This window comes from Thermobia domestica, chromosome 5 (genome assembly GCF_964235325.1).
Source record: "Thermobia domestica chromosome 5, izTheDome1.hap1.1, whole genome shotgun sequence".
Lineage (NCBI taxonomy): Eukaryota > Metazoa > Arthropoda > Insecta > Zygentoma > Lepismatidae > Thermobia > Thermobia domestica.
In genome coordinates, this window is record NC_137458.1 from 311,395,464 (window position 1) to 311,412,447 (window position 16,984).

At 37.2% G+C, this 16,984-nt stretch overlaps 1 protein-coding gene across 1 annotated transcript in view; it reads left to right on the forward strand.

The window, feature by feature from the left end:
• The window catches only part of LOC145686783 (dipeptidyl peptidase 1-like), a 47,199-nt gene that overhangs the window by 2,643 nt on the left and 27,572 nt on the right, over positions 1-16,984 (forward strand). Inside the window, exons 2-6 of the mRNA XM_081760441.1 lie at positions 684-838; positions 1,553-1,699; positions 9,008-9,141; positions 9,921-10,043; positions 12,616-12,802. Coding sequence (XP_081616567.1) covers positions 684-838; positions 1,553-1,699; positions 9,008-9,141; positions 9,921-10,043; positions 12,616-12,802 — 746 coding nt within the window. The remainder of the gene's footprint in view (positions 1-683; positions 839-1,552; positions 1,700-9,007; positions 9,142-9,920; positions 10,044-12,615; positions 12,803-16,984) is intronic.

Consider the following 16,984-nt stretch of genomic DNA (forward strand, 5'->3'; position numbering starts at 1 on the left):
ACATTTTCGTTTTCCTTTTTTAAAAAACATTTAATCCAAAGGTTTTAAAGGTCTTTTATGTCTTTCGTATTGATCTTCACTAACAAAACATTGAAAATATGTACATTCGTGTCCAAAATGATTGTCGCATATCTATAACTGTCGTCTTGTAAGAATATAATTTGATAATGATTTTGCAGGGTACTTTTAATACTGATACTATGTGTATAATCGGGAAATGTATATTTGTGGTAAATTTCATAGGAAAAGAATTATAAATACGAAAATTAGAATGAGTAAAATAAAATGTTGCTAAATGGACAAGAACATTTTATTTTCGTTTTATTGTTCTTATTTACTGCTCTTTTGACTTGAAATTTGCCACATGATACATGTCTTTGTCGATTATACACACACTAACATTATAAGAAATACCGGGCGAATTCGTTATCAAATTATATTCCTACAACAACCTATTTATAGACATGCGACAATAATTTTGGGCATGAGTGTACCTGCCACCATGCAACCATTCAGTATCAGAATAGTGTTGCCGGTCATCTGAAATATTGTAATGTTCCTGATTTATGTTGTAGCATATTTTATAAGCTACATTCAATTTGTTATACCTATGAGTAAATATACGTAGATTGATTGTGTTAAAGCTAGACCGTTTACTAAAAGAGATACTTTCGCTATTTCAGAGAAAATAGAAAAGGAAATTCGAGTGAATCTCACGTACCCTAACATAGCAATTGATGAATATGGAAACGAAGGCAGGTGGACTCTTATCTACAACCAAGGATTTGAAGTCACAGTCAATGGACGAACATTCTTTGCGTTTTCACTCTATGAAGAGGTAAGAACTTAGAGGAGTCTACTTAGCATTTTTTAAGTACTTAATAAGATATTTCAGGCATAGATATAAGGTAATAATTGTCTATACATTAGTTTTCTGACACTGGGAAACATGTTGAATGTCGCTAATATGTTCATGTTAATGATGTTGCTAGTGTGAAATAAATCTTATTATGAAAGGAAAACTTCTCAGTCAGTGCGTAATGCTAATTTCTAATACTAAACAATCACTCTTATGAGTGTTGTTACCTGCTACCTGCTTGCCAGAAGATGTCGCTAACATGCAGGTAATTTCACACCAGCAACATCTTCTAGCTAGTGTGATGTGTAAATTGTGAAAGATAAATCCTGCAGATTTAAAAACAATATACTTTATAAGCACCTCATTATTATTTGTAAAATTCATCCTTCTCTTCTTAAATGACATTTGGGAGATGTCACTTTATGTCATATAAACCGAGGGTGTACCCAGGAAAACGATGTTAGAGTCAGCATATTCCCACAAAAAGACCAGGACTTTTATCTAAGGATAACCTTTTCGGAAAGGCGGGTTAAAAACAAGTATTCGAAATACATAGCTACCATTAACAAATATTTCTTGAAGATACGTAGATATTTCGTATGTATTTTGCCTGGGGAGTATCATCTTAACATGAATAAGAGTACAAAGTATATGTTTATGTATTAACCTACGGTACTTTTGTTTCCTAACCAGACAGACACTGGGGTCGTAAGTTACTGTGATCAGACGTTCAATGGATGGTCCCATGACGTCACTGTTCGCCATTGGGCCTGTTACTATGCGAGGAAAGAAGAACCTGTATCCCCCAAGATTCAACCAAAACGAAACAACGACTTGTTGGTGAGTTGTTCAAATAAATATTTAACTAATTAATTAAATTTTATTAATACTAAGAGTTATAGGCTACGTACTGGGATATTTTCTTAAGATTTTTATGTGAGTGTAGAATTAGACGAAATTGCAGGTTTTAATTGTGGGTTAACGTATTTTTAAGTAGCCCTATATGAAAGGTATGAAAGTAGTACAGGAGCGTCATTTCATACTTCGCTTGAGGGGAGCAACAGCACCACCGACATAAGATTTTCAGTTTTTTACTAGTATATTAGTAGACAATCGATTAAAGTATATGTATTCATCAAACTCTTGGGGGGGCAATTGCCCCCTCCTGCCCTCCCTAAATGACGCCCCTGACTTTCTGTTTAGACTGGGATCTCAACGACATGAGCTCCTACTGGGAAACGAAGACCAGAGCTCTTCAACATTTACACATCAGAGGTTGGAGAATCTGTAAGTTAGATATATGATCAAAAGATTCCTCCCTTTGTTGAGTTGTTAACTTTGTAAGTTATAGAAAGAACAATGCAAAAGACTTAAACAAAATCTTACTCGGGGTGTGTGGGTTCCAATACTCTTCATTTTCAAGCTCATGTTGGGTACCCTTTTTTCCGTTATGAAGCTTTAGATAATTTCAAACAACTTTTCGGTAGTTCTTTCATTCATATTTTTAAATATAAGGATTTAAAGTACTTAAACCATTTAAGTAAATTTGATTGTTTGTGCATATACACGAAAGTAAACATGATTCGGTAATATATCGTGTTTTCTTATTTTGTATCCTATCAAATTTTGATACTGCAGCAGTTCGTACCCTAACACTTGTGATGTAATTTAGTATCTTACGCATAACATTTCGATAATTAATTCTAAAGAGTTAAGCTTGGTCATGATCAAATAAAAATCGAAATTCTCTTCATAGTACTCAGCTCCGTATCCAGGGGGGTCTAGGGGGACGGGGCCCTCTAAAATTTTCACGGTAGGCTTGCAAATGAACTATAATATAGTGATGAACTATAATATGATTGGATCGGCCCCCTTAACTTCTGTCGCTCCCCCTACATTTTTGGGCTGACTACGGGCCTGATAGTACTATATTCATAATTAAATATAATTTGTAAGAGCATATAAGTTTAAGAAGTTCACAGTGCATATTAGAATACTATAATTTTATATATTCCAAATAAATTGAAACCTATTAAAGATTTTTCTTTAGTTTAACGTCCCTCGATTATGTTACGAAGCTAAAGGAGGTAGTGCTGATGATAGTGAATGAATTGTGAAATCAAGAAACAGGGAGAAAATGATAAAAAAGTTTCCAGAAACCCTTGCACACGATGTTCGTTGACCATAAAGCCCACTTGACATATTCGGCTTGTGGTAAGAAGTTCTGTTTCTTTCATTGGCTAAATTGTTTGGTCTAAAATGCCTATTAGAGATAGCAGGGGCGGATCCAAGGAGGGCAATAGCCCATATAGCCCCCCAGAAGAGGAAAATCTTATTTTATATATAAATAAACCTATTCCAGAGTTTGGAGCACTTAAAAGTAGCTCTAAGTAGCAGTATTACAACCCACCGCTCCCCAGAAGTCCATTCTGGATCCGCCCCTGAGAGATGGTAAACTTTCTTTCCCTTCCATCTAAATTTCTGTTATGGACATATTGCTTCCAGATGCTGCTAGCAGGAGTGTATGCAGGGGTGAGTTCTGGAGGTACAGACCTCCCCCTTTTTTCTAAATTTAATCTAATTTTAGGGAATTGGGCCGACGTGGCCCAGTGGTAGAGCGTTCACCTCTGGTGCTTGGGGTCCCGGGTTCGATCTCAGCCCCCGCCAAGTGAACTTTGTGGTGGACAAACACCGTGTGCGTGGGTTTCCTCGGGGTCCTCCCGTTTCCTCCCACTTTCTTCATTCCACCATTTCATTCATTACTCATCATCACCGTCTCCTTTAGCCTAACCGGCATAACCGTGGGACGTAAAACTCAAAGATTTCATTTGATTTTTAATTTTAGGGAAATTTACAAATTTACGTATTAAATTTAGACCCCCAAAAAGCTTAGGGCCACCCAAAGAAATTCCTCCGTACGTCTCTGGCTGATAACAACACTAAGTAGCAGCCACGGAATGACAAAGATACATCGCAGCCAATAAGTCATCCAGTACTTTTCGAGGTGTAGGCCTACTTCTTTGAGACAGAGAAAACGATTCTTAATAGGGCTACACATATCCCTTTTGAAATTATGATTTTCAGAGAGTGCCAATGATATAAATGATTTGTGTAGACACTTGCAGAGCTGTAGTCGAGGGTACACGCCGTATACCCTCTGCTTAATCCTAGTCATTAGAGTGTACCTTCTGCTTTAAAGCGTATAGTGCTTTCTACTTTTGATTTCGTTTATTTATTTAATTGGGTTATGACTCCAATGATAACCCCGCCTCGGGATGTGGCGCCCCCATCGCCCACTTCGGAAGTGCAATCAGCCTGTTCTTCCAGGTTGGAGGTTGTGCCGGGTCGATCACCTGGCATTTAAAACCTGGGATCGAGCACAGTAGATAAGGATTGGGTATGGACTGCTCTTTCTGGATGCCAACCTTGCTATCTCTTGTTTATGATAAATGGATTTGTGATTTCAAGACGTATGGACCCGGAGCCATGGGACAGAGGAGTGAAGCGCTTGGCATGGATCGAATGGTGCCGTGAATGGTTGGTGAGAGTCTTTGGAAGTGGTGATTTAAGTAAGAAGTGTCATCAAGATATGCGTTTAGACTATAAAACAGTAATGGATCCTTTATATTTTAATTAAATTAATACATGTGTTTTCATTTTAAAATAAAAGCTTTCTGTGTCTTTTATGACAATCATAGATGATCACAAAACAGCGTATACCCTCTGAAAATTTTAGGACTACAGCACTGGACACTTGTATCCAGAAACACAGAAAAATCTCTACCGCAACAAGGAAACTCTATTTTGTGTCACTACGTGACCTTCTCCAGAAACCTGTTCTTCATTCACGTTCCCGTTCCCTTGGGAGTCATTCGATTCCTTGTTACCATCATCATCATCCAAGGGCGCCCATGTTGTGGTTTCCAAGGGGGGCAAGTATAAGCAATGTTTCAAATATAGTATCAAATTTTGCTGTAACTAATGTAAAAATTCTATTGGGTTTTCGATATTCTGAAGTACAATTTCCTCTAGGGGGGCGAGCACCCTACCTTTCCCCCCTTGATGGGCGCCCTTGTCATCATCATCATCTCAGGTATTCTGCCATTATTGACAGGTGACTAGCTGCAACTGAGAAGCGTTTCTGTTTCACGGTCTTCCGATAACCTCTTCGTTTTCACTTGCGATATTTCTGTTTTGATATCGTCCATTAACTGTAGCCTCCTTCCCCTCTCCTTCTCTTTCCTGCTACCATATCCTGTAAAATGTCCATCATGATACAGTTCCTTCTTAGCCAATGTCCCAACCAGTTTCTCTTCCTCTTCTTAATAATATCTTAAAGTTATTATTTTCTCCCCCACCATTTCTAATACTCTCTCATTCGTTTTCCGCTCGACTCAGCTAATTCCCTCCATTCTTCTCTACACCCACATTTTGAAAGCTTTCAGTCGTTTTTCACCATTTTTGTGTAATGTCCATGTTTCTGACCCGTACAGTACAATATTCCACACGAAGCATTTTAGAATTTTCTCAACTCTTTCTTCAAGGTCCTACAAAATGATATTTTCTTTCTCCTAAAGGCTTCTTTCACCATTCCTATCTTTGTTTTTATTTCATTTTTACACTTCATATCATCACTAATAATACTACCCAGGTATCGAAAACTAGTTATCTGCTCTATATTCTCCCATCTTACTTCTATATTTGACAGCAACCCCTTCGTTCCAATCACCATGGCTTTTGTCTTTCTATAACTTAAACATACTAGATGTTCCGGGAGGAAGTCGCGTCTCTTTGCAGGTGATAGGGAAGGTCATTCTAAGCAAAAAAAAAAAAAAAAGTTCCTATGATAATGTGTTTTTTCTTGGCGGTTTGAGATCTACAGGTTATTAACCATTTTTGACTTAATGATGTACGAAAGTATTTTTTGTTCATCTTGTAGTTATTTTACAGAGCCGAGATAGCCCATTTGAATAGTGATGGTATGGTCTTTCAAATTATATACAGCATGACCTACGTGAAGTTGCCCCTCCCCATAGGAGCACTAAAGATCTCTTCTAGTGCAATCGTTAGTGCTTCTTAGAGCACCAACTCCCAACATTAGTGCTTCAATAGTTTGGACGCTAGAAGCAAAAAAAAAAAAAAAAAAACTTTGAAGGGCGGACTTCATGTTATCCGCCAGAAAGCACTAACGATGAAACCTAGTGCAATTGATAGTGTGTCGTTAGTGGTTCTAGAAAACACTAGTAGTTTCGCTAGTGCTTCAGTATTAGTGTAGTTATGGCCAATTAATGTCACGAAACTCCCATAAGAAAGACGTGGGGAATTTTTCATTGGGTCAAATTCCCGCCAAATTCAAAAGCACTAATGATCTCTACAACCATTAGTGTTTCGTTAGTGCTTCTAGAAATAACAGTTTCGTTAGTGCTTCACTATTAGTGTAGACATGGCCAATTATATGTCACGAAACTCCTGTAAGAAATACATGGGGATTTTTTCATTGGGTAAAAATCCTGTCAAATTCAACAGCAGTCGTGTCCACTTATAGTGTAATCATTAGTGCTTTTTAGTGCACAAACTCCTAACATAAGTACTTCAATTCTTTTGACGGAGATTACAGCACGTGGCAGAGATGACGTTGGAAGGGAAGTTATTGAGAGAAATCATCGGCGACAATGTTACCATCCAATTCCATTAAATAATCTTGACAAGGGAATTTTTTGAAAAATACCGCCAAATTTTCCTTAATAATTTCTCTTCGAAAGACTATATTGTGACATTCTTCAAACATTTGGAAAATCTATCCCATCACCATTCAAATGTCTCACCTTTGTAGATTAACTACAGGATGAGTAGTAACAATCTTCCTTATCACTTCCCAGAGACGAGATTTTCTCCTGGAATATCCTGTATATGGTGACCTCGAAGTTCGGGAGAATGTGTCACTTTAATTATTTTAGTCTTTGACTTATTTGCACTGTAAGTAACGGGAATGATTAAAAAGTCTTTTAAAAAACAAAGTATCAAATTTGGAGTTTTCATGGAAAATTATTTTCTGGTCATACTGTATGATTTGTCAGGTTTAGGAACCTGACTTACTAAAACTAATACAAAATTTGCCATTTTTCTTTTGCTTGTTTATTCATAAGTGAAAAGGATATAATGAAATTCAACTTACCACAATCATAGATAATGTTATTCTACAACAGAAAGTATGAAGCTCAAGAATTTTTAGTGTTGCCAGAAAAACAATTCCCCCAAAATCTAAATTAAGGCAGCAATTCTTCGTTTGATTACGTATCATGTTGTTTTGGTATTCTGTGACCTACTTTTTAAATAACATTTTTATTTAGAATTTTAATAACTATATGTTAAAACTATTTTATTACAAACTAAATACAACTAATTTACAACTAAATAAAACAATAATATTTTAAAAAGTAGTTCACAGGATACCGAAACAATATGCTACGTAATCAAATGCAATTGAGTTCGTTTCTCTAGTCGCTACCTTAACTTAGATTTTGGGAGAATTGTTATTCTGGCAACACTGTAACCCTATGAATGGCAACACTGAAAATTCTTCAGGTTCATATTTTCTGTTGTAGAATGACATTATCTATGATTATAGTAAGTCAGGGCGAAAAATTTCAAAGTCAGACGCACTCGCCAATCAAAAAATGATGGTTGCCAGTATATCTTACGTACAAATTATTAGGTCTCACTCCCCTTCCCCCCAAGGCCTTTGGTTTGATAAAGAAAGAGATTACATCAGGGCATAAAGATCGTTATGAAGACTTCACACATTCCGTGTTTTCCCTCACTCAGTGACAATTATTTTCGTGCGAAACAGAAACTGTGCAGCTCTGTGAGTTTACGCAGAAACCACTCCTACTGAACACTGGTCGCCAGCTCCAAATTTCTAGTCGCCAGTGGCGACCTGGTGACCGGAAATTTTGCGCCCTGTGGTAAGTTACATTTCATTATCTCCTTTCATTTATGAATAAACACGCAAAAGAAAAATGATAATGTTTGTGTTATCTTTAGTTAGTCAGGCTCTTAAGGGGACAGACTACTAAATATTTTTCAAAAGCTAACAATTTTTCTTTTGCCAGTTTTTTTCGTAAGTGAAAAGAGATAATGAAATGTAACTTACCTCGGTAATATATAATGTTATTGTACATCCGAAAATACGTATCGAAAGAATTTTCAGTGTTGCCATCCATAAAAATTACAGTCTGACAAGAATTTGAATTACCCAAAAATCTAGGTTATGGCAGCGACTAGAAATATGAACCCAACGGCAATTGATGACTTATCATGCTGTCTGTGTTTCTTGTTAATTACTTTTTAAATAATATTTGTATTTTAATTCTACTGTTTATTAAAATTTATTTATTTTGTACTCTTTATTACAAAATAAATACAAATATTATTTAAAAAGTAGTTAACAAGGAGCACAGACAGCATGATAAGTCATCAATTGCTGTTGAGTTCATATTTCTAGTCGCTGCCATAACCTAGATTTTTGGGTAATTCAAATTCTTGCCAGACTGTAATTTTTATGGATGGCAACACTGAAAATTCTTCCGATACGTATTTTCGGGTGTACAATAACATTATCTATTACCGAGGAAAGTTACATTTCATTATCTCTTTTCACTTACGAAAAAACTGGCAAAAGAAAAATTGTTAGCTTTTGAAAAATATTTAGTAGTCTGCCCCCTTAAGAAAGGAAGTTGTCCAACAACTAAAATATCGAGAAATCGAAGATAAAAACTCGAAGCTAAGTCGTAGATGTTCATTCAACAACCTGCAAGTTTCTACTGGGACTTGAGAACTATATACTATATCACGCACGTGTAATGTGCAACTTGGAAATACTGTAGGAGGAAATGTAAGGTACAAGAAGTCATTTTACAACTTCTAGGTTTTCATTCCTTTCTAAATACTGACGATCCATTTGCACATGAAGAAACTTTTAAGCTAAAGTAAATGTATGTAAAATATTCCAAATTGTATCTTATTCGAAATAATATACAGTATATACAGTAACTTGAGTTCCATCTTCAATGGAAAATTATTGTCCATATTTAAATCTTAAAACCTTTTTCTACCTAAATTTCCATATGTTCATTTGTATTGTTACAGAGGAGGTTTTACGTAAATGAGCCTGAATTTGTGGAGAGTATAAACAAGGCACAGAATTCTTGGAGAGCTAAAGTTTATCCAGAATACCATGGGAAGTCTATGCAACATATGATCAACAAAGCAGGAGGCATCAGGTAAGATATATTTTTTTTATATATATCCAAACATTTTAAAAAAAAGAAACGCACGATGCTTTTAATTTTACTTTTAAACAGTCGCGAAGATATCCTCTTTCAGTCATAAAGGACCTATCCAGTTTGCCATAAGCACCAGACTTGTCGCCTGCTCAGGTCAAAAGTCACGTTGCGTGCTAAATCGGGTCCGGGTCTCCGAGTTCGCTAACCGCTTAGTCACGGAGGACCTCATTGATTCTTTCGGGTAGTTAAGTCATTGTACTTTTGCGAAAGTTGTCTTTATATCACTTCGTAACACAAACCGAACTCTTAACTTATGAACGCGAATCAATTTAAGTCCGTGTGTTGAGATTGTATCTTCTGTGACCTGGACGAAGGATCATTTCACACCTTTGAATTTGACTATAAACATTGCGTATGTTATGTACTCATTAGAAGTCTATCTTTGCTATTAGGAACATAGTGAAGTATCATAATAAAATATGTAGAATATGGGTGGTTAGTATTGATTAACTCTTGCCTGCAGAAGTTTAATGTTAAAATGCATTCTATATAATCTTACGATTAGACCAAGTGTTAAGCATCATACGTTAAAAATGAAATTGAGGGTAATTAAACAAAAAAACATCCAGTCATTTGAAGTTTTAATTTCCAAAACAATTTATAGAATAGTGCTCGAATTGTGTATTTTAATATTTTCAAACGTTCTTAAACATGTTACAAAGTAAGTTGTGTCATCTGGAGTTCATAAAATTAATATATGTATTTCTTGTATGCAGGTCCAGATACACATTCCCAAAACCAGCTCCAGCTTCACCCGAGATTAAACGAAGAGCTGCGGAATTACCCGAGCATTTCGATTGGAGAAACGTTAGTGGAGTGAATTACGTATCACCTGTCAGGTAAGCATCGTATTACAACCATCACAGGCAGACCCGCAACTAGAGGGGGGCTAGGAGGGACCTGGCCCCCCTAAACTTTTCGTGGCCCCACTAGACCTTAACACAAAATGCTATTATTAATACAAAAAACACAATTTAGCAATGTGTAAGAGAATTTTTAATGACTTGGCCCCCTAAAATATTCATGCTCCCCATACCTCTGTGGCTAGTTCCGGGCCTGATCACAGGTTGAGTGCTTAATAATTTCGAGTGGATATCTTTATTTACTCCCTTTGACACATTCTGGTTCACTTTTTTCTATTAGATATTACCAGAAGCGAAGGGTGATCAAAAATTGGGGAGAGGGCACGATTTCTACACAGAACTTATGATCTCTCCTACAGTGTTTCGTTCAGACCTGTTTTTTGGGAGGCACTGCTCCCCTGAGCTCTGAGAGTGCCCCCCGGAGCAGACCAAAATAACACGTTTATAATATAATAATAAATAGAATAATATCAGCAGTGCCCCATGGAACATTGATTCTGAAAAAAACACTACTCCCCTAAAAGTCACTTTAGCTTGCATTTATAGAATGTAGAAATTTGCTTATTCAAGAAAAAGAAGGCAGGTTAGAACAATATCTGAAATTTTCACTTTATGAAGCAGGAAAACATATTAGGGAATAAGATAGCATTCTATCCTTTCCAGTCAAAAAAGGAGAATTCTCTTCCCATCACATGTAGCAAACCTTTCCAACAGCCGTTAAATCTCTCAGGCTCCATCAAATCGATAAGAATTCTCTTCCCATCAGATGTAGCAAACCTTTCCACCGTTAAATCTCTCAGGTACCATCAAATCAATAAGAATTCTCTTCCCATCAGATGTAGCAAGCCTTTCCAACAGCCGTTAAATCTCTCAGGTTAGATCAAATCGATAGCTGAATCATTTTCAATGCCCTAAGAGTAAGTCCAGTAAGTCTCCCTTCGCTCACAACTTCGCAAGTATTTAACTTTTGAAGTGTCGTAGTGTCGGCAAGGATCGTTCAGAGCGATCGACAAGGATCGTAGCCACGATTAAGACATTTCAAAACGCTTGAACACCCTGTAATTATTTAGACGATGTTCAACAAATAAATTGTCAAATTCCATCAAGGACGAGTTTTTTTTTTTTTTTTGCTTTTTTTTAATTCAACTTGAAATTAAGTTGTGCATAGATTCCATAAAATCAAAGCTGAGAGATGAAACTTGGGCTAAGCTTGTGAAACTCTTGAACAATTGATAAAAGCTTTCCATTCAAAAGGGAATCATTTCAGTAGGAGTTCAAATATATCTTTTATCTTGTAGTAGCCACTCTCTGCAAATCGACTCTAGTTGAACAAAAATTACACTGACCAACCGAAACTTATAACCACCTGCTACTTTTTGAACGAAATCGTTGGCCTAACGTAAGAGTCAAGGGACACCACATATCCCTCGTTCAGTCAGTGTTGTGCTTGTGAGTAAAATAAGGAAGGCGATATATCAGAATTTGATAGGGGCCAGAATCTAATGGCCAGACGGTACGAGCGTTTTGGAAACAGCGTGACTACTAGGTTTTTCACGAGCTGCCGTAGTTAGTGGCTCCTAAACGTAGGAAAAAGATGGTGAAACCATCACCAAACGGCAAGATGTGAGGCAACTCCTTAAAGATGTCAGACGTCGTTGACTACCGAAGTTGGTGCAACAGGATAGTGCACAAACTGTGGCGCAATTAACAGCAAACAGTGGACAAAACACGACTGTGTCTGAGCGCTCAGTTCACCGTACACTGTTAGATATGAAGACACCGATGTTCCACACGTGTACCAATGTTAACCGTGCAGCTTCCTCGATTACGAATGGAATGGGCATGTTGCCATCGTCATTGGATCCCCAAATAATAGTACAGCGTTGCGTGGTCCGATAAATCACGATACTCCCTTCATCATATCGATGGCTCGGTCAGAATCCATCTTCTTCCAGAGGGAAAGTTGCTCGATACGTGCACAGTAAGACGACGATAGGCCGCTGGTAGCTCCATAATGATATGGGAAACATTTACATATTCATTCATTGGCCCAGTAGCACGTATAAAGAACATAATAACGACTTTTAGCTATAGGCAGTTCATCGCTTATCACGTACATGCACTCATGTCGGCCATGTTTGTAGCTGACAATGGCATTTTTCATAAGGACAAAGCTCCTTGTCGCAAGGCCAAAGTTGTGCTTTAAGAAGCAGAGTGGCGAATTTCAATTGCTACAATGGCCCCCAAACTCTCCCTATCTTAACCCAATTGAGCACCTTTGACGAGATGTCATTGAACCCGTCAGATCGAGGCTCTTGACTCACCTCCGCGGAATTTACAGAAACTAACTGAGTTGTATGTGCCAAGTTATAGATCATGCCTCCAGCCAGCTAGACCTCATTACTTCCATGTCAAACCACATTGCTCCTGTCGTGCGAGTCAAAAGTAAGCATACCAAATATTAGGTAGTGGTAATAATGTTTTAGTTGGTAAATGCATAAGCAAAATTTATCAGTAATCATATTTTATTTTTGCATCGTTACTATAGGAATCAAGGAGGCTGTGGTAGCTGTTTCGTCTTCTCCTCAACTGGCGGCATTGAAGCACGACTTCGAGTCCAGACTAATAACGAAATGCAAGTTACGTTGTCACCGCAAGACGTTGTCAGCTGTAGCAACTATGATCAGGGATGCGCAGGAGGGTTTGTCTATCTTGTTGGCGGGAAATACGGGAAGGTAAATAAGTTCACTGATCTATTACACTTTACTCTGTAGTGTTGTCCAATAATATAAAAAAAAATTGTAAGAAATGAATCTTTGACTTCTGCAAACATTAGTATTCACTTATGTCTTAATGATCCCAATAAATCTAATATCTTTATCACTGGCTGTAGAGAGGGTTGTGATGCGTAGTTTAGTACTCCCGAATCAACTCTAAATCTAATCCAATCTTTCAATATATTCCAAACAAAGATACGTTCCTCTGGACCGAATCCTTTACTTCCAGTTAGTTATATGATTCCAACTTCCTTGTTTTTCCAATTTAATTCCTCCAAATACCGATTCAATCCTTCCTTTGCATCGAATCCATTTGTTCCGATGAGTTGAAAAATCCCGAGTCCGAATCCTCATATGATTCCTCTTGTTAGCAAACTAGTCAAATCAAAACTTTGAAGTTATTGCAAAGTAATTTTGGGCGGAGAGGTGAGGGGAAAATAAGTAGAAGCGATAAGGAAGGATTACCATGTTTCAAGGCAAGCGCAGAAAAAAACATTTCTTCATGTTTCAAGTTTTCGTTTATTATATGCCATCAACCGAAACCCCTGACTCATTCCATCAACTTCACTGAGTAAATAAGTCATTTTACTTTTACAAATGAATCCGTCTTTTGATTCTGTTAAAGTCAATCCGGTTTCTTTTAGAGATTTGATACTTACATTGTACTGAAGGATTCGTTCTTTTTAGAGCAAATCATTTCGGAACTGTCCATTACTAAGAGAACGCTTAAGCTTCTAGTCAAAGTCCAAAATCACAAGCATGGTCCTCAGACTTTAGATCAATAACTGAGGACGTGTCCTATAAGTAGATAGTAAACTAAGGCCCAAGTCGAAGTGAACGCGATCCCAATGTGGACAGTGAGCGCCTACTTGTATTGAGGACTAAGGATGCACACGATACAAGATTTGAGGCTGTCTCATCTCGAAAATGTGCTGTAAAAGTGATGTCTCGACTCGAAAAACGTATATTTTTCTATTGGAAGAGCTGTGACTCGACTCGAATTTTCTCAGGAAAATTCTGTCTCGACTCGACTCGTGCGCATCCCTATTGAGGACAGCAAGCCCAAACTCGAGAGCAACTCCAAATGCATCATGAGCGAGAGCTATCATGAACCTCATTGAGGTTAGAGAGCATGAACCTCATTGATGATAGTTAGGCTTAGCTCACGCAAGCTCGAGAGAACCCCGATTGCAAAATCTCCATATCGAGAACTCCAACCAATTCACCAAGCAGACTTTACACCTTCATACTCTATTAATGATCAACTTAATCTGAAAATTCTGATAACAAAGCATATAATTCTATTAACCTTACTCATCTAACTTTATTTAACATGGAGAAAGCATTTGACAAAATGTGACCTCTCGGTGTTATTCGAAAGCATAACCCGCTTAAACTTCCAGGTTCCAGTAATTCTCTTTTGCTTCATATAGCACAGTAATCGCCAAATTTATTAAGTTTCTGTGCTACCGTATCGTTTTTAAATCCTACTGTGAGCTACCAACCAAAAGAACTACCAATTTTAAAGAAAATCTTACATTTGTTTATTGGCTATACACTTACATTTCTAGTTAATATGATATCAAACTATCCAAGATAGCAACTGTTTAATACACATAAGAAAAACATAACGTGCACAACCCCACGCGTATACAATCAACTGTGAGATCAGGCTTACAATGGCAGTTGCGCGGGAGAAACAAGCAGTTGTTGTCGTCAACGCCCCCTGTCATTAGCGTCAGCTCAGCGGAAGAATCAAGGGTAGCCAACCAAAGCGTTAACGCATCTACCAAACGATTGACAGTTTGGCGATCACTGATATAACATTTCGTTGACATATGATTCTGATAGCGCTATCATTAATTATCTGTTATCATAACCATTATGACCTTTGTCCCAGAAGAGTCGACGTTATAACCATTACTTTGCATTTTGTTCACTATTAAATTTCCACAACTATCTAGAATTGTTCACGTGTTTCAATGTACTAATCACCTGGTTTCTCTTGTTATCAACAAACCAGCTGAAAATATTCAATTCGCTCTCCAACAAGGAATGAATCGTCCCACAACCTGGTGCTATCAGTGGAATATCAGGATCAACACAACCGGATGGCTCTATATAGCATCCCAACTCGTCAATGTTCCAAAATACGCCAAAAACTTTCACCTTTATCCTTAAGAGATCATGATGCTCTAATTTTACTTGATTTATAAATTGTTTTAAAATAGGTTAATATATTTCTCAAAAATTAATGCTGTTTGTTTCAAAATTAGGAACATAAAATACATTAACTGTTTGTCTTCCATTATCTCTTACTAACAAATAATTTATAATTCTTATAAGTTTGCGTTTTGCATCGTAATTTTAAAAGATTTAAAATCACTTACATATATAACTAGCTAAATAATCTTGATTTATCTAGTACAACCGGTGGGAATTTGTTTCTGAAGTGTTAAATGTAAGTGGAAAAAAAGAAGAGCAGTTTTACATGGAGAAATTATTCGTAGAATAACAAAGCTCAAAATTGTTGAAGATGAATGCATCTTTAAAAGTAGAAAATAGTTTATTCCTTGCATTTGTCAAGTAAAAAGTAATTTAGTTTTATTTTTTGGACAGATTAGTATTTTTTCATCCTGAGCATTATACTAACCCGCTAAACAAACAGCACTGCGGGTAGTCTTTCAAACAAGGATAATAGCTTTAATTACTCTCATACGAATATATGAGGAACCTGATTTTCATTGGAAACTCGGTATCAACTGGATGGATCACTTTCTTGAACAACCTCAATTTCTAACTTTTGACCCTAACTAAATAGATAGTGAGTTAAAATGATTTCTCCAATTTCTATTATTATTATTATTATTATTATTATTATTATTATTATTATTATTATTATTATTATTATTATTATTGCTTTTAATAACATTTATATAAGCAGAGATTACACATACTGATTGATCAACTCAAAAAACTTTTTTTAACATATTATAAATGTTCAATATGCGATCCACTAGTTATACGTCACACATCTAGTCTACAATCAAATTCCTGTCAAACTCTTCTTAGCATGTCAAGGTCGATATCGGCCACAACTGCAAAATACGCTCACGCAATTCAACCACAGTTGTAGTAAGTGGAGCTAGTGATGTCAACCGACTCGGCTCGAGCCCTGAGCCATTTGCTCAGCTCGAGGTTCGGCTCGGTTCAACTGAGCCATCGGCTCAGCCCGGTCCAGGTGAGCCATCGGCTCGGTTCGGATGAGCTATCTGCTCGGTTCGGCTCAGCTCAGGTGAGCCATTGGCTCAAACCGGCTCGATTGGGTTGAGCGATCGGCTCGGCTCGGGTCGGCCCGAATGAGCCGAGGGCTCGAGCTGGCTCGGTTTGGTGAGCTGTTCGCTCGGCTTGGTGGTGACTAAGCCGTAAGCCGAACCGCTCGAGCCGTTGACAACACTAAGTGGGACACAAATACCCTAAATTTTGCAGAGAAATGTCTTTGAACTTGCACAACGAACTTAATCGCATGAAAATCAAGCACACAGAACGCTCTGTGGTCTGTAGAAGCCATATTGCTCACTTCGACTAAACTGCCTTTTGGTGAGCATCTACGTAACTACGCTTCTACAATGGAAAGAGAAAAAAAAAACTTTTTGAGATTATATTCAAGAAATAAATATATATGGCAAGAAAAGCTCATTACTGTTCGAATTTTAAAAAATAACGAATTCGGGAACATCATTTTGACTCATCTGGTATATATAGTAGATATTACACATCAAACTCCTCATAAAAATGAAAATATTTTAATATTATGTTATTTTTATTTATAAGGAGCTAATTATAAGAGAATGATTTCCTTCTGTAGTTTGTCATTGATATTTGTTTGTGATACAAAATTCGGAGGCGGAGATAGTGTAGGCTCACCGCTGAGTATCCTACTATTTCGCGTATGGTATTTTAGGATTATGTGCATTATTATATGTATACACGACTCCAAAAGTGCATTACCACCTGCAATTCTCCCTTTCCTGCAATAGCAGGCAACCCAAAAAGCTCAGCGCTTGGGTTGGTTGCACATTCGAAAGGCGTTGGACCAAACCTCAATTTTGTTACAAATATATCAGTGTGGCAAACTGC